The sequence below is a fragment of the Mobula hypostoma genome, chromosome 5, assembly GCF_963921235.1.
Source record: "Mobula hypostoma chromosome 5, sMobHyp1.1, whole genome shotgun sequence".
NCBI classification, from domain to species: domain Eukaryota; kingdom Metazoa; phylum Chordata; class Chondrichthyes; order Myliobatiformes; family Myliobatidae; genus Mobula; species Mobula hypostoma.
The window spans coordinates 87,004,195-87,030,113 of record NC_086101.1 but is presented as its reverse complement, the minus strand read 5'-3'; the positions used below and the strand labels follow the sequence as shown (position 1 = coordinate 87,030,113).

The 25,919-nt window shown below is 42.6% G+C and overlaps 1 protein-coding gene across 3 annotated transcripts in view; it reads right to left on the bottom strand.

Moving 5' to 3' along the window:
- LOC134346855 (low-density lipoprotein receptor-related protein 1-like) overlaps positions 1-25,919 on the bottom strand; it is a 2,119,020-nt gene that overhangs the window by 1,028,467 nt on the left and 1,064,634 nt on the right. For all 3 annotated transcript variants that reach the window (XM_063048628.1, XM_063048629.1, XM_063048630.1), the window contains one exon: positions 8,785-8,974. In XM_063048628.1, coding sequence (XP_062904698.1) covers positions 8,785-8,974 — 190 coding nt within the window. The remainder of the gene's footprint in view (positions 1-8,784; positions 8,975-25,919) is intronic.

The following is a 25,919-nucleotide window of genomic DNA, read 5'->3' as shown; positions in this document are numbered from 1 at the left end:
TCCTGCCCAAGATGTAGAACCTGTGGACAACTGTCAGGTTGACAGTTCCACCTACATCACTCTCCCTCAGCAGCACGCTTCTCCATCTCTTCCATCCCTCCCAGCATCAAGACTTCAATCTCTAGATCTTTCTTTCCAACACCACTTCCCTCTCCCCACCATCTCCAAGGGGCTAATCTTTTTTCATGCCAAAAGTTAGGTTGCCACTCACTATGATCATTGTGGCTTTCTTCCAAACCCTTTCAGAACATTCTAAGTTAATTGTTTCCACAAAACTAGTAACCAGTCTCATGATGCAAGCAGTGAAGCATTGATTATTATGGTTAGGTTGAGTGGTTCTCTGATCTTGGCAATTACTTGCAAACGTTTCGTCACCATACAAGAAGATGTTGTCAATGCGCTGTTGAATGTGGTGTGCTCTCCAAATGCTTGGCCTTTGTATACTTTTCAATCAGCTGACTGGATGCCCTTTGAGAAACTCAGTTGTGATATGGGGAGGAAATCTCATCGCTGATTGGCTGTTTGGCGAACTTCATGCCCTGTGGTCTGGAATTTTGCCTGCATCGGCTCATAAATAGGATCGAGGTCGATATATTTGTATACAGAATTGTTTGCGGAAAACCATGCTTCTAGGAATTCTCATGCTTGCCGCATTTTCACTTGCACCCAAGTTACACATCTTCCAAATTGTATTTTATTCATAGACTGATGGTATAACTGTGTCAATCAGGAAACTTAACAATATGAGATGCTAACCAGTAAGTGCCATTAGCTAATGCGTAATGACATAGGGCAGGTCATCCTTGCATTTTCTGTTTCTGTCACCGGGGAGTCAAGTATTCTCTGCTGGATGATTGAAGGGATATAATCCTCACATGACCGAAGTACAGCAGTCCTCATCAGAATTTTATTTATCTCATTTTTCACCATTTTTCAACTTCAAACTTATAGAGAGGGTTAATTTTTCACTGCATTCTACACTACAGGGAACCCCAGGAATATTTCCAGTGTTCACCTTCCACCAGCCCTAGTACATTTCCCTTGCACTCTGGAACTCACTCCATGCTAACTTCTCACCCACAGTAACAAATTCTCTGGGGGTGTAACTTATGTGTTGGCTCTTTGAAATGTTGATGAGAATGAAAGAAATTCTTCTCGAACACTGGGAACCTTATATTCATTATTATATGCCTGAGGTTCAGAGAACTCCATCACTATTGGGAATTACGTAAAATATTACAAAAAAAAAGGTCTTTTATTTCAGTTCAGCTACACATGCCGAATGTTCTGTAGTCACATTATTAGTGATGGGAATATTTAGTTAGCATATGGAAAACAGGTGAATATATATTACACAGAAGTTCATTCTATTCCTATACGCATATGTAATGGATTTCTTTGAGGGAATCTGAATTGATCAGTGCAAATTCATCCCAGGGAGATATGATCGCATTCACTATGAATTGCAAATTCAGTTTGAAACAGAATAATACCATTTTACAGCACTGATGGAGATCATTTGACACATTATTTCTGTGTTAGATCTCCAAGAAAGCTAAATTTACATTCTCTACTAGTTCTGTGAATCATCTTAACTGAAAAAAATTCTTCACCCATTTTAGCAACACACACAAAATGCTGGTGGAACGCAGCAGGCCAGGAAACATCTATAGGAAGAAGTACAGCTGACCTTTTGGGCTGAGACCCTTTGTCAGGATTAACTGAAAGGAGAGATAGTAAGAGATTTGAAAGTGAGAGGGGGAGGTGGAGATCTGAAATGATAGGAGAAGACAGGAGGGGGAGGGAAGAAGCTAAGAGCTGGAAAGTTGATTGGCAAAAGGGATACAGAGCTGGAGAGGGGAGGGGATCATGGGACAGGAGGCCTGGGGAGAAAGAAAGGGGGAAGGAGTGGAGCACCAGATGAAGATGGAGAGCAGGCAAGGAGTTATTGTGAGAGGGTGAGAGAGAAAAAAGAGAGAGGAAAAAAGGGAAAAATAAATAAATGAACAAACAAACACGTAAATCAATCAATCAATAAATATATAATAGATAAGGGATGGGGTAAGAAGGGGAGGACGGGCATTAATGGAAGTTAGAGAAATCAATGTTCATACCATCAGGTTGGAAGCTACCCAGAGGGAATATAAGGTGTTGTTCCTCCAACCTGAGTGTGACTTCATCTTGACAGTAGAGGAGGCCATGGACATACTAGAATATGAATGGGATGTGGATTTAAAATGCGTGGCCACTGGGAGATCCTGCTTTCTCTGGTGGACAGAGACCCATTTTATCCTGTTTCTTTATAAAAGTTTCAATTTTACTTTCACTTCTCATTCGTTTAGTGATGAATTTGAGTTAAAGATTCCAGCACACAACTTTCTAGCCTGTTGCAAAAACGTTACCTGGAATTACCTTTACAAAACCTTTCAATATTTTCAACATTTCCACTATATACTGTGACAGGGTCCTCAATTATCCATATGAACTATGCATTTAAAAAGAGAGAGAGAGAGGTGTCCAACATAGACACCTTGTTATTAAGAGAGACAGAGACAAAGACTGCTTTGAGATGGTGTTATGGTAGCTCTGCAGCATGTTTACACTTTTGCAAGGACACTGTCAACTCCTGTGTTCTTACAGAGTGAGAGGGGAGGAGCTACTTGATGGCAGCTGGTGTTCAGTACAACAGTATTTAAACCAGCATAGTTGATTGTTTCACAGGACACGCAGACGCATAAGGGTGTAGTGAAGTTACCACTATCCTGTCCAGGTGCCCATGAGTGTGGGACTGAGGATCGATTCGGAGGGATCGATCTGTGATTATTAGTGCATGAAAGAGCAAGCTTGTAGAGTCTACCAGTGTGTCTAACCATTACCTGGGTTGGTAGACTATCACTCGAAGACGGTGTTCTTAAGTTGGTCAAGTTTGGCTATCTTGGAAGTTTTGGAAGTCAACGGGAAGATTGACAGCATCAGCTCACCTGAAGAACTAAACACCTCTCTCTCTCCAACACTGCTCAACTAAATACCACAAACTGAACTGAATTTAACTCATCATCGTAAGACTGTATCCATTTGCCCCTAGGCTTGAAGAAGCTTGGTTTCTATATTTCCACACACACACACACACACACACACACACACACACACACATATATATATATATATATATATATATATATATATATATATAATCTTTGCTAACCTGTTTGACATATCTAAATTTACATTACTGTATTGCATAGTTACTAGCAAATAGTATTAGTTAATAGCAATACCAGACTCTAAAGTGTTTTCCATTTCTGCTGGTTCTTTAACCTGTCACGGGGTATGTGACAAAATTGGGGGCCTGCGTCTGGGAAATGAACAGATTGGTGGGAGCCATTCTGAAAATTGTGTGGGCCTTGCTTGAATTGATTTAGGGAAAATCCCTTTTGATTTGGTTGTGTGGAAAAACAGCAGAAATGGATGTTGATAACTTTCTGGGATCGCCAACCTCTGAGGCACTAGAGGATGCTAGAAGGTTTGAGCTGTTGAGAATTGGTAAAAAGTTGAAACTTACAAAGATGAAGTCAACCACGAGGGGGTCGCAGATGCAGAGAATAATAGCCGAATATTATGTATCTGAGGGTGTGTTTAAAGTGGAGGAGTTGGAATTGTTTCCTGAAAGTAAACCTAGTGGGTTTGAGTACCAATATCAGATGGAAAGATTAAGGATCGAAGGTGAGCAGAAGCGAAGAGAGCAACAGCTCAAGTTTGAGTTACAGGTAAAACAGCTCGAGGCTGAGGAGACAGACAAGCAGAGGCGGTTTGAGCTGGAAAAGATAGAGAAATTGCAGCAAAGAGGTTTAGTGTTAGACCTTGCTGATTTTTACAGCTCAGAAGAGCTGGTTTTGATTGAAAAATTTAAGAGTTGTGTTCCCGATGATGTAAGGGCATACTTAGATGAAAAGGATTCCACCACCCTGCGGGGGTCTGCTAAGACAGCAGACGAGATTGTTTTAACAAGGTTGAGTTTACTCCAAATGAGAGTTTGCCAGAGAGTAACTGGGAGGTTCGGGATGACCTTGAATTTGAGACTGGGACAAGTGATAAAAGCTCAGAAGGGGCAGCTGTCCCAATTGCCTGTGTTCAAGTTGTTGAAGTGCCTGTGGATTCATAGGGTACTGAACTTTGTGTTGAAGCTCAGTTCAGTTCTGAGATGTCTGACTCGATTGGAAAGGAATGCAGTTCTTTTGTGTCAGATGGTTTTGGTTCAGTGGATAAGGGGTTAACCTTGGTGCCAGTGGAAATTAAGGATTCTCAGTCACTTGTATTACACAGTGTTCTAAAAGTTAGTGATGAGATGATTGTTGGTCAGGTAAATGTTACTGAAGATATTGAGGTAAGTGTTGTTTCTGGACGTTTGAATAAAGTACTTGTGAAGGTTGGATTAGTTTTGTGACCTTTGACCCTGCTTGCAGGACAAGGGCCTGCTGAAGAAGTATGTGCCACTCCGTTGAATTTTGTTTTAACTTTTGGATGTAAACACCTTCAAGGTTATGATGTTGTTCACGATTGTGATGTGGAGAAGAAGAAAGATTATTGTGGTTTTGAGAGGCCTTCTAAAGAAGTTACTATGGAGACAAATTAGGATAAAGGTTGTAGGAATTAAATAAATGGATTGTTTGGCATTTTTCACAATATACACGTGGATTTTGTAAGTCTGGTGATAGTGCTGAGTGTACGAGTAAACAATGGGGGGAGGTTGACACCTATTCAAGGTATTGTTGATCCAGCAGTTCAGCTAATGAGCAAAGCTGCTGCTAATGATCCACACAGAAAGACTGAAGTTTATCCCACATGCGCAGTTACTCGAAGCGTGTTTAGAAAGTCTGCTGAGGCCCATGATAGCAAAACCAGGGGTTTAATTCATGATGATTTATCAGAGACTTTTCTACCTTCCCTATTCCAGCAGGACTTAGAGGGTAGTAAAGCTGAAGAGAGTAAGGTGTATAAGAAAGATTTGTTCTTATCTAGAAATGAGTTTATGGAGGAACAGAAGTGAGATTCTGAAATTGCTGTTTTAAATGAGACAGCTCTCACAGAAGGGGATACTACGTTAAAGATGGGGTGTTAGTGAGGAAGTGGAGACCAGCCGCTGTGCCTGAAAGTGGGGATTGGGCTATTGTCCACCAGGTAGTGGTTCCAAAAGTTTACAGGGCTGAGATTTTAAACATGGCTGATAGTATGCCTTTAGGTGGATGTTTTGGAGTAAAGAAGACAGTGCACAGGATTATGAAGGAATTCTACTGGCCTAATTTAAGAAAGGATTTTGTGAATTTTTACAGGACTTGCCATACCTGCCAGAATATGGGGAAACCTAATCAGGTTATTCAGGTAGCACCACTTAAACTGATACCTGCTTTCGGTGAACCTTTTTCTAGGGTCATAGTGGATTGTCTTGGCCCATTGCCAAAGGCTACAGCTGGTCATCAGTACTTGTTAACAATTATATGTGCTGAGTCTAGGTTTCCTGAAGCCATGCCTCTCAGAAACATCCAGGCCAAGACTGTGGTAAAAGCATTCAGTAAGTATTTCACACTGGTAGGTCTGCTGAAAAAAATGTAATTTGACCCGGGTAGTAACTTTACTTCGAGAACATTCCAGCAAATAGTTTCTGAGCTGGGAGCTAAGCACATTGTGTCATCTGCATATCACCCAGAATCCGAGGGAGCCTGGGAACGGTTCCACTCCAGTCTTAATACCATGATTAAAACATATTGTGTGGGAAATGGAAAAAAACTGGGATGAGGGGGTTCCCCTACTCTTTTTTGCTACTGGAGATTCGATTCAAAAATCATTGGTCTATTTGAACCTGTTTTCGATTACAGGCCCAAAAGACCTTTGACCCTACTCAGAGAGCAGTGGTCTAATCCAAAAGTGTGTGTCAGTGTGTTAAATTATGTTTTGAAATTCTGAAAATGGATTAACAAGGCTTGTGACCTTACAAAGCGGAGATTACAGAATGTTCAAATTAAAATGGAACATTGGTTTGATAGGACAGCACCTGTGGGTACTGTTAGGAAAACAAATGGAGTTGTGAAGGCTGGTTCCGAGATACCAGATAATTTTAATGTATTCAGTGTAGTCTCCACAAAGCTCAGAAATACTATTGTTTTGAAAAATATTATTAACAAGGTCCGTCAATTGGAGCCTACACTGCAAAAACCAATTGAAAGAATTAATTAGCAAGCATAAAGACTTATTTCATGACATTCCAAGACGGTGTACAGCTGCAGTGCATGATGTCATTGTGAGTTCAGCCCAGCTGATGAAAGAGCATCCTTACAGAATGAATCTAAAGGAAAGTAAAATGGTTGAACAAGAAATTGGAAACAAGAAAGAACAAGGAAAGAGAATGGATGACTGTATTGATAAAGTGGGAAAGGCTAAATACTTTACAAAGATTGACCTTTTAAAAAGATATTGGGGTGTTCCTATAACAGAGATGGCTAAAGAAATATCAGCATTTGTGACACCATCTAGACTGTATGAATATATAATGTTTTACCCTTCCGGATGAAAAATGCTCCAGGGATATTTCAAAGAATGATCAACTCTGTGATTAGAGGTTCAGAAAACACAGGAGATATATCGATGATTTAGTGGTCTGGAATGACACGTGGGAAGAGCATATTGCAGTGGTAGAAAAACTGTTTGAAAGGCTGTCCCAGGCCAATCTTACTGTGAACCTCGATAAAAGTGAGTTTGGCCATGCCACAGTTACATATCTGGGCTATGTAGTGGGCCAGGGCCAACTGGCTCCTGTACTGTCCAAGGTTCAAGCTATTGCTGAGGTTCCCGTTCCGACTGGCAAGAAAGCTTTCAGAAGGGTTTTAGGAATGGTTGGATATTATTGAAAGTTTTGTAAGAACTTTGTAGTTATCGCTCTCCCCCTAACAAAATAACTAGGGAAGAGTGAAAGATTTGTATGGAGTGATCTTTGCCAGGAGACATTTGAATGCCTGAAAACAATCCTGCGTTATCATCTTGTGCTCAAAGCACCTGATTTTTCAAAACCATTCTCTATAGCAACAGACGTTAGTGATAAAGCTGCTGGAGCAGTACTGTTGCAGAAGGGTGTGGATGACATTGAACGCCCCGTAGCTTATTTCTCAAAGAAATTTAATGTGCACCTGAAAAATTACTCTTCTGTTGAAAAGGAGTTGCTATCACTTATTCTGGCTTTACAACATTTTGAAGTCTATGTTTGTTCGATGGCATCAGCTCACCTGAAGAACTAAACACTTCTCTCTCTCCAACACTACTCAACTAAATACCACAAACTGAACTGAACTTTACTCATCATTGTAAGACTGTATCCATTTACCCCTAGGCTTGAAGAAGCTTAGTTTCCATACTTACACACACACACACACACACACACACACACACACACACATATATATATATGCTGTGTTTAATGACAGCTTTAAACATTGACCTGAGACAACAGCGAGCTCTCCAACAATCCTGCAAAACCATGCAACACAAATCTTTTTAAAATAAAATCCAGTAGTTATGTACCATTTCCATATTCACCTTTTTTAAACAGACTGGGTCAGGTTCAGGCTCAGATTCATTTATTTATCACATGTACTCAAATGTGTTGTGTTAAACAATAAACACGAACTAAGGAGGAGCTGTGTGCTGTCCTTGAGCATCACCACACATTCTGGTGCCTACACAGCATGCTCAGCACGCTCAGCACGCTCACAGAATAACACATGCAACAACAACACCAACAAAGCAACCAAAGCAAAACAAACCCTGTTCTTCCCTCCAACCCCAGGATTGGCCGTCTCTGGCCTCTAGTCCTATGTAGATTTGCGGACCTGCAGACAATAGGTTGACTTTAAACTCTAGTTTTCAGTAATGCTGTCTTGTGGATTCCTGTCCACTCGGAAGAGTGCAATTGCTATATTGGATTATGCTCGTGGTCACTAGCATTACATGCATGCTATAATTTTGTATAATATTATATTATAATATCTCTTTCCTGAGGAAAAGTTCTTGCGTTTAAATGATCTTTCTCCCCTGGTATCACCGGCGGATAACAACAGAGCAAGCTTTGATTGATGCGGACTGTAGATTTGGACTCAAATTCAGTTCTATTTCTAGTTCTGGTTCTTGTCACTCTTCTTCTGTTACTACTTTTGGGCAATTTTTGAATCAGGGCAGATAATGAACATTGAGCTGAACAGTACTGAAATGTGTTTTTTGTACTTTATATTCTGTGTTTGCACTCATTTTGTTTTGTTGCTGTCTGCTGTTTTTTTTGCGTGTGCAGGGGAGGGGTGTTTGATGTTTAACTTTGTAAGGGTCAGTTCCATGGTTCTTCTTTGTTTCATGACTGTGGGAAAGACGAATTTCAGAGTTGTATATTGCATACATACTTCGATAATAAATGGACTTTGAACTTTGAATTATACAACTTCCAAAACTTGGTCCCATTATTTTCAACATAACTGACTTTCAGAAGTGCATTTATATATATATGTAATACTAGGCATTAAGTAGGTGTGATTCATGCTCAATTTTTAACTCTAAATTTACTTTAGAATGGTTGAATGATACCACAGAGTGAATTTGGGTTTAATAACAAAATGTGAACTATAACAATAAACAAAATAATAAAATTAGAAACAAAATGTGAAAAAAAACCTTCCAAAATATTTGAGAACAGAGAACAAAATTAGGGTGCAGACAGCAAAAGTTATACAATGGAATATAAAGACTTACCCAATGGTTGTTTTAGTTTATGGTAGACATGTATAACTCCACCGTTCTCCAGCTTCGCTAGTGTTTCGATGTCCGTGCCATTGAATCTGTTTATTTTTGTGACGCTTATTTTGTACTTAGCAGTGAAATTATCCAAGTTGATGGCATAAATGAAGTTTTCAAAAACTGTCAAACTATAAAGATGTCGCACCTGCAAGTAAAATATAGCTTAGTCTTAACATCTGTTATCAGTGGATAATTTATTGTATAACAGGCCACTATCATTCATCCATTTTGCATGACTATTACCATTTCAAAGATTAAGCTGAAGTATCTGAGTACCAAATGGGTTGTTTATAAAATTCATGTAATATAGATTATTTTAATCCAACCAATCCAACTCTACTTTTAGTATCAGTTTGTACTTCGTAGAAATAAGTATCAAAAAAGCAGAGTAATATATGAAGCAAAACATTTTTATTAAACAGATGTTTGATATTACATCCCAGATTTATTTTTTCAAACATAAGTACTTTACCTTCATCACTGTTTTTTAGAGAAATGCATGGCTAATTTCTAGAGTGAAACTTAAACTACTGGGAAACTTTATCAGAAATGCAGAATTAATTAATCGTCTGTTACCAACAAAAGCAAACTGTACTATTCCAACAATTGCATCTACTGGAGAAGAGTCTACATTAATTTATTTACCTTCTGTGAGAGGCAGCCATTTTGTTTTACCACAGATGCATCCTATTTATTACATCCCCACCCCCTCTAAATGGTCCTTTGCTCCTGCAATTTATTCTCTGTCACCTTCCTTTAATCCATTTGCCTCTTAACTTACAGAAAGAAGGAACATGCAGATGTTAATTAAACTTACAGCACGTCTTTGGGACATGGGAGAAAACCTATGCAGTAACAGTGAGAAATCCACATGTATGCTGGGACTGAAGCTGGATCGGTGGAGTTGTGAGGCAGAGACATTGGCCAAATTCTGTCCCTGGGTCTCAAGCTCTTTGGTTATTAACAGCATTTTCTATTTAACATGGGTTTTCTGACAGCTTTCTGAACATTTTCCTCAGAACTCTATCTTCAAAAGGAGTTTCAATAATTAACATCAACTCTTGTATGCAAAATAATTCATGAAGTGTCTAAAAACTGCAAGAGCAGGATGTGCTACCATCAAATAAAAATGATGGCCATCCTGTGCCTCATCCATCCATGTTTGATGAAATGAAGCATGTGCTTAGAAAACCACCTTGAGTGACAATGGTCTAAAACACTACTCCTATGCAGTCCTGCAAAGAATAACTTCACAAACTCCTGTGGATAGTAAAAGGAATGGGTTCCATCAACAATTAACGAGAAAATTGTTTTTCCCTCCTCCTTTATGATATGAATAGTGGGCCTACTGTAGCACTGACACCTCACACAAGGTATAACACATACCAGAAATCCTAAATATATTCATAATACAGTTCTGTTACTCATTTTCAGCCATAGGAACAAGCCTTAAAAATGTTGATAAAGTACTTTCTGCATATATTTTGGAATAATTCTACAAATTTTATGAATTTCTTTTCCTGTGACAGTTTTATCACTACAACTTTGAATCTGGATTGCTGGAAGCAGCAAAATATAAAGCCTTAAATCACAACTCACATTGGTTTGTACATGCTCTCCTCAGATATACAGATTGTTACAAGGTGTGATTTATGGATTTTGTTTTTTTTGTTTACTTAGATTTGCATTATTTTAAGAGATGTCAGTGAATCAACTTAAACACAAAATAACCCAGACTTGAAAATAAATGCTCCTTTTCTCAGAATGCACAATGTCAGTTGAGCTGATGCACAAAAACACATCCACCATCTAGTTTTTTATTATATCTCTGCATCAGATGTGACATATTACCGATAATTTCAACCTTATTTATGTTTAGCAATGCACTTGGGTTACAGACCTGAGCACTTACAGCAGTCATATCTCATTAGTAAAACCAACCTACTTGCACTGTTGATAGTCTTGGTGACAGGAGGAGAAAATGAAATGATTGCAACAAAAAATAACTGGGAATCTTTTTCCATAAATCTTTGCTTTGTGGCAGAACAAAATAGAGCTTTGTAAATGAAAGAAAAAGAGAGCTGTGTAAAAAAAGTATTTAAGTGCATTTGAGCACATACTGTTTTTTTTACTTTTCAAAGGTTTTCTTAGTGCTCTGTGAAAAAGAAAACACCAGTGTAGACTGGAAAAGATGCAACAAAAAGTTCAAATTGGGTAAACAGTAGCCATGAGATAACAGGAAATGAAAACAGCAGGGTGTACACTCACCCCAGTGAGTTGGCTCTGTCTCTGCTCTTTTCCTCATTACAAATTTCTCATGTACAGTATCCCCTTATTATTTATTTTCCTAACCTCCTTCCAAATAAACCATTCTTTTATTAAAACATTACATTGCACTGGGGAAGTTTTGCAGGAGCTCTATGGCACAATCTGTAATCTCAAAGTCACTCCCCTGATGATGTCTTCATTGTTGCTGGTGACTTCAATCATGCCAACATAAAAACAGTCCTGCCAAAATTCAACCAGCGTGTCAACTTCACAACCAGAGGAGAGACTATATTAGACCTGATTTATACCAACCTTCATGGTGCCTACAAGGCTGCAACCCACTCTCACCTTGGATACTCAGACCACAGATCCATCTTGCTAATCCCTGCATACAGACCACTGGTTAAACGTGTCAAACCCGTTCACAGGGAGATGAGGATCTTATCACAAGTTGCTACCTCAGTGCTGCAGGACTGTTTCTAAAGCATGGACTGGAGCATACTCAGGGAGGCAGCTACCTACAATCATCACGTCAGCATTAATGAATATGCGGGATCGGTGACTGGCTGCATAGGAAAGTGCATTGAGGGCATTACTGTGATTAAACACTACTCTGCCAGGGTAAACGAGAAACTATGGCGGTCTTCAGAGGCTCATTCATTGCTTAGGGATCTGGGGACAGGATGACTAAGGACAGCAAGTGCTGCGCTCTCTTGTGCCAGGAAGACTAGGCGTGAGTAGACACGGAAAATCCACAGACACCTTTGTGACACCAGGGACGTGTGGCATGTGGCATGTGGCAAGGTGTACAATTCATAATGGAGTACAAGTACGCCTGCGTATCAACAACAGCGATGCCTCCCTTCCTGATAGGCTGAATGCTTCCTGTGCATAGCTTTACCAATTGAATGATTGTGACATCGAGGAGAGCCCCCTCTCTTCCTGAGGAACAGGCACCCTGGCTGGCCGTAGCTTAGGTGAGGGTAAGCTCATGCAAAGCTCAGGGCCAGACAACATACCTGGTCAGATGCTAAGGGACTGTGTGGCCCAGCTAACAGAGGGCTTAATGAATATATTTAATATCTCACTGAAATAGAATTGGTGACTTCAAAGCAGCAACCATCATTCTGGTGCCCAAAAGAGCGACAGTAAATGGCCTAAACAATTACTGCCCTGCGGCACTAACTTCAACCATCACGAAGTGCTTTGAGTGGCTGGTAATGGACCTTTCAAGCTACATTGGACCTTTTCCAGTTCACCTACCGCTCAAACCGATCCACTGATGATAGCATAGCCTCAGCCCTCCACTCTGGCCGGTCCCACCTAGAAAACGATGCCTCATATGTTGTTCATCGACTTCAGCCTGGCATTTAACAAGATCATCCCTCACAGGCTGGTGGGTAAATTGTCCTCATTGAGGGAAAATCTCCCTCTCTATAACTGGATCTTGGACTTCTTGACAGAAATACCCTAATCAGTCCGAGTTGGCAGCAACATCTCAAGCTCATCGTGCTGAGCAGTACAACATGATGGTGCTCTCCAGGGTTGTGTGCTCAGTTCATTGTTGTTCATGCCGCTGAATCACAACTGCGCCGCCATTTTCAGCTAACTGCATCGTCAGGTTCACTGATGGTGCAACAGTGGTTGGCCTCATCAGCAACAACGATGAGTTGGCATACAGAGAGGAGGTGGAGAGGCTTGTCAAATGGTTCAAGAACAACAACCTAGGTCTCAACATGGTCAAGACAAAAGAGATGATTGTGGACTTCAGGAAGCCACAGGTTGACCACTCTCCATCGCTCATCAATGGCACTGCCATGGAGAGAGTGAACAGCACAAAGTTCCGAGGCATACACAAAACAGACCCACAATGCCTCCTCACTTGTCAAGAAGGCGCAGCCGCATTGACACTTCCTGAGGAGATTGAGACATGCAAGCCTGCCTCCTCATTCTAATACCTTTCTACAGTGGCACCTTTGAAAATCTCCTGTCTAGCTGCATCATTGTGTTTTACAGAAGTACAAGGCATCAGACTGCAAGACCCTACAGAGGACACTAAAAGCTGCCGAGAGGATCATTGGAGTCTCCCTCCCTCCTCTTTGTGAAATTTACTGAGAGTGTTGTAGACAAAGGGCCCAAAGCTTTGTTGAGGATTCCTACCACCCATCCCACAATCTCCTTGACCCACTACTGTCAGAAAGGAGGTCCAGAAGCATCAGGACTGGGACTGCCAGACAGGGTAACAGCGTTTTCCCCTCAAGCTATGAGTCTAATGAATAATCTGTCACCATGGCGGTCTCATCACTAGGGCAGCAAGCTGTTTACTGTAGTTTACCTAAGCCATGCTTTACTACATGCATTCTGAATTACATGTTATTAACTTATTTATAGCCTAATTTTTTGGTTTATTTGCTGAGCTTGATATAAGTTTTGTGAGTGTACCATGGTCTGGACGAATGTTGTTTTGTTTGGTTGTACAGCATATAGGAACAGAATTAGGTCCTTTGGCCCATTGAGTCTTCTCTGCCTTTCAATCATGGCTGATCCTTTTCTCCCCTCCTCAGCCCCACTCCCCAGCCTTCCTCCCATAACCTTTGATGCCGTGTCCAATCAAGAACCTCTGCCTAAAATACCCTCCACCATCTGGCCTCCACAGCCACCTGTGGTAGTAAATTCCACAAATTCATGACCTTCTTGCTAAAAGAAATTTCTCCGCATCTCTGTTTTATATTGATGCCTCACTATCCTGAGGAACTGCCTTCTTGTCCTAGACTACCCACCCCCCCCATGGAAAATACCTTTTCTACATCTACTTTGTCTAGGCCTTTCAACATTTGAAAAGTTTCTATGAAATCCCCACTCATCCTTCTAAATTCCAGTGAGTCTAGACCCAGAGCTATCAAACATTCCTTGTATGAGAACGCTTTCATTTCCAGAATCATCTTTGTGAACCTCCTCTGAAATTTCTCCAATTCCAGCACATCTTTTCTGAGATGAGGAGACCAAAACTATTTACAATACTCAAGGTGAGGCCTCACCAGTGCATTATAAAGCTTCAGCATCACATCCTTGCTTGTCTGTTCTAGATCACTTGAAATGAATGCTAACATTGCATTTGTCTTCCTCACCAGGAGGGAGATCAGTGGGGAGGGGTGGGGGGGGGGAACGAATGGACAAGGGAGTCATGTAGGGTGTGATTCCTGTGGAAAGCAGAGAGAGGGAGGGGAGGGAAAGATGTGCTTAGTGGTGGGATCCCGTTGGAGGTGGTGGAAGTTATGGAGAAATCCCTTGTCCATTCGTACCCCCCATCCCTCCCCACTGATCTCCCTCATGGCACTTATCCTTGTAAGCGGAACAAGTGCTACATATGCCCTTACACTTCCTCCCTTACCACCATTCAGGGACCCAGGCAGTCCTTTCAGGTGAGGCGAAACTTCACCTGTGAGTCGGCTGGGGTGATATAATGCGTCCGGTGCTCCCAATGTGGCCTTCTATATATTGGCGAGACCCGACGCAGACTGGGAGATGATTTTGCCGAACACCTACGCTCTGTCCACCAGAGAAAGCAGCATCTCCCAGTGGCCACAGATTTTAATTCCACATCCCATTCCCATTCTGACATGTCTATCCACGGCCTCCTCTACTGTAAAGATGAAGCCACACACAGGTTGGAGGAACAACACCTTATATTCCGTCTGGGTAGCCTCCAACCTGATGGCATGAACATTAACTTCTCTAATTGCTGTTAATGTGCCTCCTCCCCTTCATACCCCATCCATTATTTATTTATATACCCACATTCTTTCTCTAACTCTCTTTTTTCTCCCTCTGTCCCTTTGACTATACCCCTTGCCCGTCCTCTGGGTTTTTCCCCCCTCCCCCTTTTCCTTCTCCCTGGGCCTCCTGTCCCATGATCCTCTCATATCCCTTTTGCCAATCACCTGTCCAGCTCTTGGCTCCATCCCTTCCCCTCCTGTCTTCTCCTATCATTTTTGATCTCCCCTCCCACTCCCACTTTTCAAATCTCTTACTAGCTCTTCCTTCAGTTAGTCCTGACGAAGGGTCTCGGCCCGAAACGTCGACTGTACCTCTTCCTAGAGATGCTGCCTGGCCTGCTGCGTTCACCAGCAACTTTGATGTGTATGGCTTACCCTTTTGACATACCTTTTCTATTTCCTGTTGCAATCTGTGATCCACATCCCAGTTACTGTTGATAGGCCTGTATATAAATACCATCCTCACAAATTGTATCCAAAAATAAAAATGTGGAGGGGTAAGGTACCACTGAAAGCAATGTCCAGATTTCTGATATAATTGATTAGGGATGCCAGAAAATGATGATTACTCAGCCACTGTAGTGTAGGAGTTGCAATCTGGCATTCTCTGTCTGGGATCTCTGGCATCCAGAAATAGTGAAGTCATGAAGCTGCTGAGAAACCAATCAAATTGTAGGATTCTCAAAAGGCAAACCAAGAAGTAATTACATTTAAATGACCACTTGCCTGACCTTTGGTTTTATGCTGATTTTATACAGTAATAATGCCAAGAGCTGGCATTTCATAATCACTATATACTCAAAGTCTGGCTCATAGAGATAGATTAAAAAAGACAAACCACATTTAACTTAGTAACAAATTATGTATTTAAATGAAATACAGAACAAATTAGAACCCTACCAATATATTATAGTACTCTAAAACAATTGTTACGAGAATACACATAAAATTAAGATGTTTGCTGGCCTGGGCTAGCATCAGTGGCATCAGCAGTTGGTCTGCCACCTGCCCTCAGGGGAAGGAGAGATAAGGAACAATGGAGCAGCGTCTGGAGATGTGTAATGAAGGGATGTGGGAGGAAGAGCTGTCTGGAGCGGCTCCCCCCTTTTGAGCCCTGAACTGTTTGAAGTGATGGACAGGCGATACCCCAGCAGGGGGATAAAAAGGGACAGGTTCGCTAAGACACACACACACGCCACCCGAGGTAACGAGACCCTGGAAGCGGTGCGCTTCTCACGAGTGGGTGAGAAGTCCCAGACAACGACAAGGGTGGAAAGGTATGATCAGCGGGAACCCGGTGTGTGTCCGCCCTTGCCTGGGTGCCGGGTTCACTGCAGAGGATCGACCGCATCTGGAGGAGGGGTCACAGTCGGTGACCTCAGGTGACATCACCAAGGACCCGCTCAAAAAGCTGTTTCTGAGCCATCTCGCTGGTCTGTGAGCCATCCTGCTGGTCTGTGAGTGAAGCCGTTCTGAATGATGAGTTGTTCCTATTCTATCTCTCTCTTCCCCCACATTGTCCACCGCCATGGCAACGATTACTGCGAACTGAACTACTAAACTGGACTGAACTTTGAGTCATTTTGAAATTGGTCATTTACCCCTAGACAACGATAGAGCTTGATTGATGCTGTTATCTTAATTCTGTGCACATGTGCGTTTATCATCGCTGAACTGTTGCATTTATTATCCTTTCGATTAATGTGTTGCTTGTTTCTTTAATAAAACTTTCTTAGTTCTAGTACTCCAGACGCCAACTGAGTGATCCATTTCTGCTGGTTTGGCAACCCAGTTACGGGGTACGTAACATAAGTGGGGTTCTCGTCCGCGATTTTGAACGCTAAATTTGGGACGGAGTAAATTGATTGGGTTAAAATTCCCGAAAGAAAGAAAAGACAAACAGCAGAAATGGAGGTTGAGGAATTTATAAAGGCGCCGACCTTGGAGGCATTAGAGGATGCCAGGAAATCGGAATTGATAGCTGTGGCAAAACGGGTGAATCTTGCTAAGGTGAAGTCGACAATGAGGAGAGAGGAGATACACAGAGCTATTGTAGAGCACTATGTATCTAAAGGTGTGTTTCCCCAAGGTGAGCTGGGGGAGGTGTCTATTGAAAAACCTGCTGGAGACGCGGTACAGGTACAGCTTGAAAAACTGAGACTCGAGCACGAGTTCCGGGTACGGCAGTTAGAAAGGCAGGAGAAAGAGAGAGAGTTAGAAAGGCAGGAGACAGAGAGAGAGTTAGAAAGGCAGGAGAAAGAGAGAGAGTTAGAAAGGCGGGAGAGAGAGAAAGAGGTAGAAAGGCAAGAGAGAGAAAGACAGTTGGAGAGAGAAGAGAGAGAGAGGGACAGACAGTTGGAGAGAGAAGAGAGACAGAGGGAAAGGGAATTTGAGCTGGAGAAGTTAAAGATAAGGGCCGAGCAGGGGCTCGTGCCGAACCAAGGTGGAGGGTTCCGGGCGACCCAGGAGGTTAGGCTGGTTCCCCCATTTGACGATACCGATGTGGATCGGTACTTTCTCCACTTCGAAAAAGTAGCTATAAGTCAGGACTGGCCGAGGGATAAGTGGGTTGTTTTACTTCAGAGTGTACTGAAAGGGAAAGCCCAACAAGCTTACTCCGCTTTATCCCCGGAAGATGCCCAGAAGTATGAGGTGGTGAAGGAGGCCATCCTCAGGATTTATGAGTTGGTCCCGGAGGCATACCGGCAGAGGTTCCGGAATGCGAGGAAGCGGTGGGACCGCACGTATTTGGAGTTTGCTCGCGAGATGCAAACATATTGTGAGCGTTGGTGCGCCTCGAAAGGGGTAGAGGGGGATTATGACAGACTGCTGCAACTGGTTCTGATTGAGCAGTTTAAAGGTTGTGTCCCTGAGGGTATGAGACCCTACCTCGATGAGAAAGAGGCAGCCACGTTAGCCGCAACTGCTAAGTTAGCGGATGAGTATGCGTTGACGCATGAAATGAAGGTTGCCCCGAGTAAAGGCTACCAGAAGGGTAGTCAGGACGGCGGGGAGAGTCCGCCGGAAAAGTCAGAAAGTAAGCCGGGGACTAGTGAAAAGGATAAGGTAGACCGGGAGCAGCCTGGTAGGAAGTCTCCTGGGGTCGTCTGTTATAATTGTGGGAAAGTCGGACACTTTGCGTCCAGGTGCTTTGCCCCAAGGAAGGAGACGGGGAAAGGAAAAGCGGAAATTTTGAATGGCTGTATTGAGCTGTTAAGCGAACCGCTAGGGAAGGACAGGTCTGAAAAAGTCCAGGAAGGGCGCGAGAGGTTTATCTCGGCCGGACTGGTGTCAGTGAAGGAGAGGTTAAAACCAGTTCCAGTGCGGATCTGGAGAGACACGGGAGCGTGTCAGTCACTAATACTGAAGAGTGTATTAGAGTTTAGCTCAGAGACCCAGACTGGGGAGGTAGAGGTCAAAGGTGTTGGGGAAGGGACAGAGTCAGTCCCTTTGCACCAGATACATTTACAGAGCAACCTGGTCTCTGGACTAGTCACGATCGGGGTGAGGTCCGAATTACCGATGAAAGACGTGGAAGTCTTGCTCGGTAATGACATCGCCGGAGGAATCGTGTTCCCAGTTGTGAGATTGACGGGTCAGCCTGCCAGCATGGAGGCCCCGCCCGCGATGGTGAATTTGGCTGAAACATTTCTGCCAACCTTGTATGAGACAGGGTGTAGTGAGATAAGAGGTAGTGAGGGAGCTGGGACGGACGTAGCAGTAGCCAGGAAAGAATTTGTGCAGACGCAGGAGCGAGACGAGGGGCTGATGGTTTTTGCCGAGACCGCTCTCTCTGACACAGCCTTGACAAGCTATTGTGCGGATGAGGAAGTGCTAAGGAAGAAAGGGAAATCAAGTACAGCATCCGCAGATGAGGAGTGGGGGGTGGTGCAAAAGAGTTACGGGGATGAGGTTTTTAACATGGCCCACGAGGTACCCCCCGGTGGACATTTTGCGGTGCTGGAGGAAACAGTTGGTGGAATCATGAAAGAGAGTTACCGGCTGCCCAGGGGGAAAAATGTTATTGATCATGACCGACGCGAACTGAGACGGTCACCGGCTTTTGATATGCTAACAAACCTAGTCGGTGTTAGCGTGGAAATCAATGAAGCTAGGGGCCCCTTGATAAGAGGAAAAAACCATTTTGAAAAGATTAGGATGGGATCGGTCAGATGGGAGAAGGCTATTGTTTTGGCCAGGTCTACTGATAAGGTCTCTCCCTTAATCCCCGAAGGAGTAATTAAACGACTCGCACCCATGTGTTTGATTGTCCCGAGGAAATGCAAAGAACTGGGACGTTGGGTTATGTCGGTTACAATAGGGCAGCCAAGCAAACAACACCCATATTTTTCGAGTAATTCAGTGACTAAAGGGCTGATGAACACAGAGGTGTGTATTGGCAATTTAATACGGCTGTCTGAAGCCAGCGTGATAGTGAGCCTTGGAAAAAATGAATTCGGCCACACGAATGTCACTTACCTGGGAATTGTGGTGACACAGGGGCAGCTGGCAGTGATGCAAGCTACAGTGCAGGCTATCGCTGACCTCCCAACCCCGACAGACAAGAGGGCCCTCAGAAGGCTTTTGGAGATGGTGGGGTACTGCAGGAAGTTTTGCAATAACTCTGCGGTCAATACCCGTCCCCCTCCTACTAAGCCCTTGCGAGGAAAAATTGAGTCGGAATGGGACGACCCTTGTTGTTGTGGTCCGGGACAAAACCAAATGAGAGGTTACATTGGTCGCAATTCATCAGTGTTTTTGGCCACTATGAAGTTTGCTGAGTTGGAGCCTGGTCTAAGGGATTATTAATAACACGTGTAAAAGGAACAGAAAATGTGATGACTGTCTGTCAAGGTGTTGACAGCTTCAAATTCTCTGTATTAGCTAAATAACTGTTAAAGATGTATATTGTGTATGTATCAGATAATGTAGTCATGTTTGTAATTTTTACCTCCCGGTAAAAATCCTTAAAGGGGGGAAGTGTTACGAGAATACACATAAAATTAAGATGTTTGCTGGCCTGGGCTAGCATCAGTGGCATCAGCAGTTGGTCTGCCACCTGCCCTCAGGGGAAGGAGAGATAAGGAACAATGGAGCAGCGTCTGGAGATGTGTAATGAAGGGATGTGGGAGGAAGAGCTGTCTGGAGCGGCTCCCCCCTTTTGAGCCCTGAACTGTTTGAAGTGATGGACAGGCGATACCCCAGCAGGGGGATAAAAAGGGACAGGTTCGCTAAGACACACACACACGCCACCCGAGGTAACGAGACCCTGGAAGCGGTGCGCTTCTCACGAGTGGGTGAGAAGTCCCAGACAACGACAAGGGTGGAAAGGTATGATCAGCGGGAACCCGGTGTGTGTCCGCCCTTGCCTGGGTGCCGGGTTCACTGCAGAGGATCGACCGCATCTGGAGGAGGGGTCACAGTCGGTGACCTCAGGTGACATCACCAAGGACCCGCTCAAAAAGCTGTTTCTGAGCCATCTCGCTGGTCTGTGAGCCATCCTGCTGGTCTGTGAGTGAAGCCGTTCTGAATGATGAGTTGTTCCTATTCTATCTCTCTCTTCCCCCACATTGTCCACCGCCATGGCAACGATTACTGCGAACTGAACTACTAAACTGGACTGAACTTTGAGTCATTTTGAAATTGGTCATTTACCCCTAGACAACGATAGAGCTTGATTGATGCTGTTATCTTAATTCTGTGCACATGTGCGTTTATCATCGCTGAACTGTTGCATTTATTATCCTTTCGATTAATGTGTTGCTTGTTTCTTTAATAAAACTTTCTTAGTTCTAGTACTCCAGACTCCAACTGAGTGATCCATTTCTGCTGGTTTGGCAACCCAGTTACGGGGTACGTAACACAATGCATTGGTTTTTTTTTGATTGATTGTAAATGAGCAAAATCAGCTCCAGACACATCTTGCAGATAAATAAAAACTGCATTCATTGTTTTCCTGCATGAAGTAGTGCCAAAAATCACTGCTTTTTAATTCGTAATGGTCAGCCCAAATTAATAACATAACGCAAGCATATGCAACTGACACCATTTAAAAGCTATTCACTCTAAGCCACATGTGCACACAACTGATGATAGTTAGAAGCTGTGGCATTGCTAAATCTTCATTTTCATGGTGTAACATTCACATGTAACACTATCAAATTAGTCATGATTCCTAACTTGTTGAAGTAGTGAAATCATTTAATTTTCGCTCTTGATCATTTCTCTCATCTCCAAGCCTGAATGTTTGAAAGCACAGTGAGCTAAACAGTTTTGAGTTGTCGTAATGCTTATTTCTCACTATCAGTGACAAACATCACTGCTATTTGAACACAATTCATGGAACTGACACTATTTAAAAACTGTTCACTTTAAGTACGGTGTAGTGTCTGACAGCCACATGAGAACATGCAACTGATGTTTGTTCGAGACTTTTCATCAACAGTCTCCTGTCCTAAGCGGCATAGCGTCCCAAAGAAATGAAGGGAATCCAAACTGTTTTCTTCATTAAATTTTGTCCTTTAAGAGTTGTCCCAAATAAGCAGCTCCTCCAATTAACCAAAGGCCCAGTTAACTAGAATCCACTGCACTCATGGCTGTTTACTTCTTTTCATGATTTATTGTGAAACAATGCATGCCTCATCCAAAATCACTGAACAACTTGACTAAAATACCAAAGAAAAAGAAAGGAATGTTTTGCCTTAATTAAAAACTTATTACTGAGAAAAGCAATTGTTGAAAATATTAACGTATTAATTGATCAAAATATCTGATTAAAAATTATACTTTGAAAAATTGCTTGGAAACTTCAGATTGGACCAAATAGCAAAATTTTGGCTTTTAAATTTGGCTTCATGAAATAATAGAGCCACCACTGTTACTGCAGATCGCCCAACATACTAACTTCTTGTCTATCAAAGTTATTTCTTTGGAGGATTTATTTCTGACAGTTAATGTTCAGGTAATACCCACTGGTGATTTGAAGTATTCATGAAGGTAAACATCAATTAGTATCCCAGTAGCTGAGAGGCAGTGAGTTATGAAAAGATCAATGTTGTAAATATTTGCAAATTCTGTTGGGTAGAACTTTATGGAAAAAATACATAGAAATCCAAAATTTGGATTTGGAGATTATTAAAGCTGTTTAGAACTGAACCCACTCACTAAACAATTCTGAGCTGCTTAACTGGAACATTTTTTTGCCTGGTTCTAGCAAAGGTCTAGATCCAAAATGCAAACTCCATTTCTCTTTCTGCTGATGCTGTTTTGAACTGTTGAATATCTCAAGCATTTTCTGTTTTCATTTCAGATTAGCAGTATCTGCAGGTTTTTATTTAACATGGACCTGCCTTTTGTCTTAGGAGTTTCAGGAACTTTCTCACTTTCAGAGGACATTGACTTCAATTTTACCAGCTGCTTTCATTCCAACTAATTTAAGGAATATGTTCATAGTTTTTTGCTAAAAGCCATGGTAAAGAATATTGTCACTGAAACACAAATGTGTGATTTTTTAGACAATCAACTAATGAGAAATTAATTGCTGAAAATGCTTTCTTCTTATCTTTTACAATTTGTCAAGTTTAACTTGCAAGTATCTTTGTTCTATATCATGTGGCTTTACATGTCACAAGTAAAACCATAATATAATTTCCACTGAAATTCCTGCACAGGCAAGTATAGACATTAAGAGAAATAGCCAAGAAAATTTGGGTATTTTGAATTTAGCAGTGAAGCTGGGATAGCCAGTACGATGGATCTCCTTGTGCCTAATATTTGTATAGTACTAGAAATGTAGATCAAAGGTGTTATGTTCTGTTGTTTGCTTCTTTTTAAATTTATGTATATGCACTCTATCATATTATTTCATACCTATATCAACACTATACCACTTGCACACCTAGTCTGTAGCAGAAAAGGCAGAGTATGACTGGGACAAAACATTGTAACAAGCAACAGGGACATTGATGATAAATATAGGTAGTTCAGTAAAGATTTCAGCCAAGTCTACAAGTGATGAAAGAACTAAGTTCCTTGGGGAGAAAGGAGTTTAACAAGTGTCAGAGGCAATTGAAATGAAGAACTCTGCTTAGAGGAGTTGATTTCACTGCCACAGAATATTCCATGAATTTTGTAACAGGAAAATAATAATCAAAATCATATTTGTTTCACACATGATACAACACTTTCTCATATTAATCCATTAAATTTACTTAAATCATCTTTACAACTTTTATTTCAAACTATCTTACTTTCCAATTCACCCGTCCAAACCTATGGCATCAGAAGCACACTATGAACTAATGGATTAATAATAATTATGTTTTTGATTACAGAGTGAGAAAATATTAACACCAAGGACAGAAATTCCTGATGGAAACAGATCTCACTTCACTGACAGTGTCCATTTAATTTTTGTTCAAGTGTTTCTTCAAGAGCATAAAACCAGGGAGCGCCTGTCAGTGGCTCTTCACATTCACCCGAGAGGAGTATTAGTTATGATCTCAGAAGTTTCAATATGATTTCTTGTGACAGATATGGAGAGATCTGTCAGAGTCTTCTTTCTGATGTTCACACTGTTCCAATATTGTTAAAGAGAAAATGTGGGGCTTAGCAAGCGAGACCTTACACTGCTACCTTGCTTAGCACCCAGGATACATACTCAGGGATGAGTCATAGTATTACAGCACAGAAACAGGCCACTCAGCTCATCTATTCCATGCTGAACTGTTATTCTGTCGAGTCCCATCAACCCACACCTGGGTTTTCCCTGACAATAGTGCCATCTATTATGTCTAAAACAACAGAACCCTGGAACTTTTAGCTGCCTGTCCTGCCCCTCCTGCAACCGAGTCTCACTGATGCCTACAATACCGTAATTCCAAGTGCCAATCCATGCTCGAAGCTCATCTACTTCACTGTTGAAAAGATGCAACTCAGAACATTAGTCCCACCATGCTCAGCCTTTTGTTTCTTATCTTTGTTGTAGGTTTAACATCTACTTTCTCTACAATCACTCCACTAGACACTCTGGCACTCTGGTTCACATCCCCCTGCAACTCTATTTTAAACCGCCATCCCCAATTCCAAGCAGCGCTAGCAAACTTTCCCACAGGGATGTTGGTCCCCCTCCAGTTCTCGTACAAACTGTCCCATCTGTATAGGTCCCTCTATCAATGGAAGAGAGCCCTATTATCCAAATTTCTGAAGCCGTCTCTCCTGCCCTATCTCCTATCTTCTTAGCCACATGTTAAACTGTATTATCTTCCTATTTCCAGGTGTCAGTATCACTAGCATATGACATTGGTAGCAATCCTGGTCCCTAACCTTTAACTTAGCTCAGAATTCCCTAACTACACTTTGAAGGACCTTGTCACTCTCCCTGCTATGGCATTGGTACCAACATGGATCACGATCTCTGGCTGCTCACTATCCTACTTAAGAATGCTGTGGACCCGAACCGAAGCATTCCTGAACCTGACCCCTGTGAGGTAACAGACCATCCGGGAGACTCCTTCCAGTTCACAAAACCTCTAGTCGGTCCCCCATAACCAATGAATCCCCTTTCACTATTGCTCGCCACCTCTCCCTAATTCTCAGTTCCCAGCCACAGAACTAGAATCCGTGCCAGAGAATTATTGAAAAAAGTCATTACAGTCTGATCACAAAAGGAGAAAATCTGCAGATGCCAGAGATCCTAGCAACACAACACAAAATGCTGGAGGAACTCAGCAGGCCAGGCAGCACCTGTGGAAAAGAGTACAGACAATGTTTCAGGCTGAAACCCTTCATCAGGACTGGAAAAATAGATGAGGACTCCGATTAAGAAAATGGGGGAAGTGGAGGAAGAACAACAAGGTGAGAGGTGAAACCAGGAAGGAGGGAGGGGTGAGAGAAAGAGCTGGGATGTTGATTAGTGAAAGAGATACAGAGCTGCTGAATGGGGGATCTGATAGGAGAGGACAGGAGGCCATGGAAGAAGGAAAAGGGGGAAGAGCACCAGAAGGAGGTGATAGGCAGATAAGGAGATAAGGGGAGAGACAGAAATGGGAATGGGGAATGGTGAAGGAGAGTGTGATGGGTCATCATTGGAAGTTCGAGAGATCAATGTTCATTCCATCAGGGTGGCGGCTACCCAGACGGAATATCAGGTGTTGCTCCTCCAACCTAAGTGTGGCCTCATCACAACAGTAGAGGAGGACATGGACTGACATGGTGGAATGGGAATGGGAAGGGGAATTAAATTGGGTGGTCACTGAGAGATCATGCTTTTTCTGGTGGACAGAGCATAGGTGCTCAGCAAGGCGGTCTCCCAATCTGTATTGGGTCTCATTGGTGTACAGGAGGCCACACTTGGTGCACCCGGTACAGTAGATGACCCCAACAGGTTCAGAGGTGAAGAGTTGTCTCATCTGGAAGAACTGTTTGGGGTTCTGAATGGTAATGAGGGAGGAGGTGCAGGGGCAGGTGTAGCACTTGTTCCGCTTGCAAGGCTAAGTGCTAGGAGGGAGATCAGTGGAGAGGGATGAATGGAAAAAGGAGTCGCATAAAGAGTGATCCCCATGAGAAACACAAAGAATGGGGGTGGGGGGGGAAGATTTGCTTGGTGGTGGGATCCCACTGAAGATGGCAGAAGTTATGAAGAATTATGTGCTGGACGCAGAGGCTGGTGGGTTGGTAGGTGAGGACAAGAAGAACCCTAGTGAGATGACTGGAGGATGGGGTGAGATGCGGTTGCAGGCAATGTTGATGGTGGAGAAGGGAAGCTCCTTTCTTTGAAGAAGGAAGATATTTCCTTAGTTCTAGAATGAAAAGCCTCAGGGCAGATGTGGTAGAGATGAAGAATTGAGAGTAGGGAATGGTGTTTTTACAAGTAACATGGTGGGAAGAGGTATAGTCCAGGTAGCTGTGAGAGTCCATAGGTTTATAATAGACACCAGTAGATAAACTGCCTCCAGAGGTAGAGATAGAGAGAGAAATTGAGAAAGGGGAGGGAGGTGTCAGGACTGGACCAGGTAAATTTGAGGGCAGGGTGGAAGTTGGAGGCAA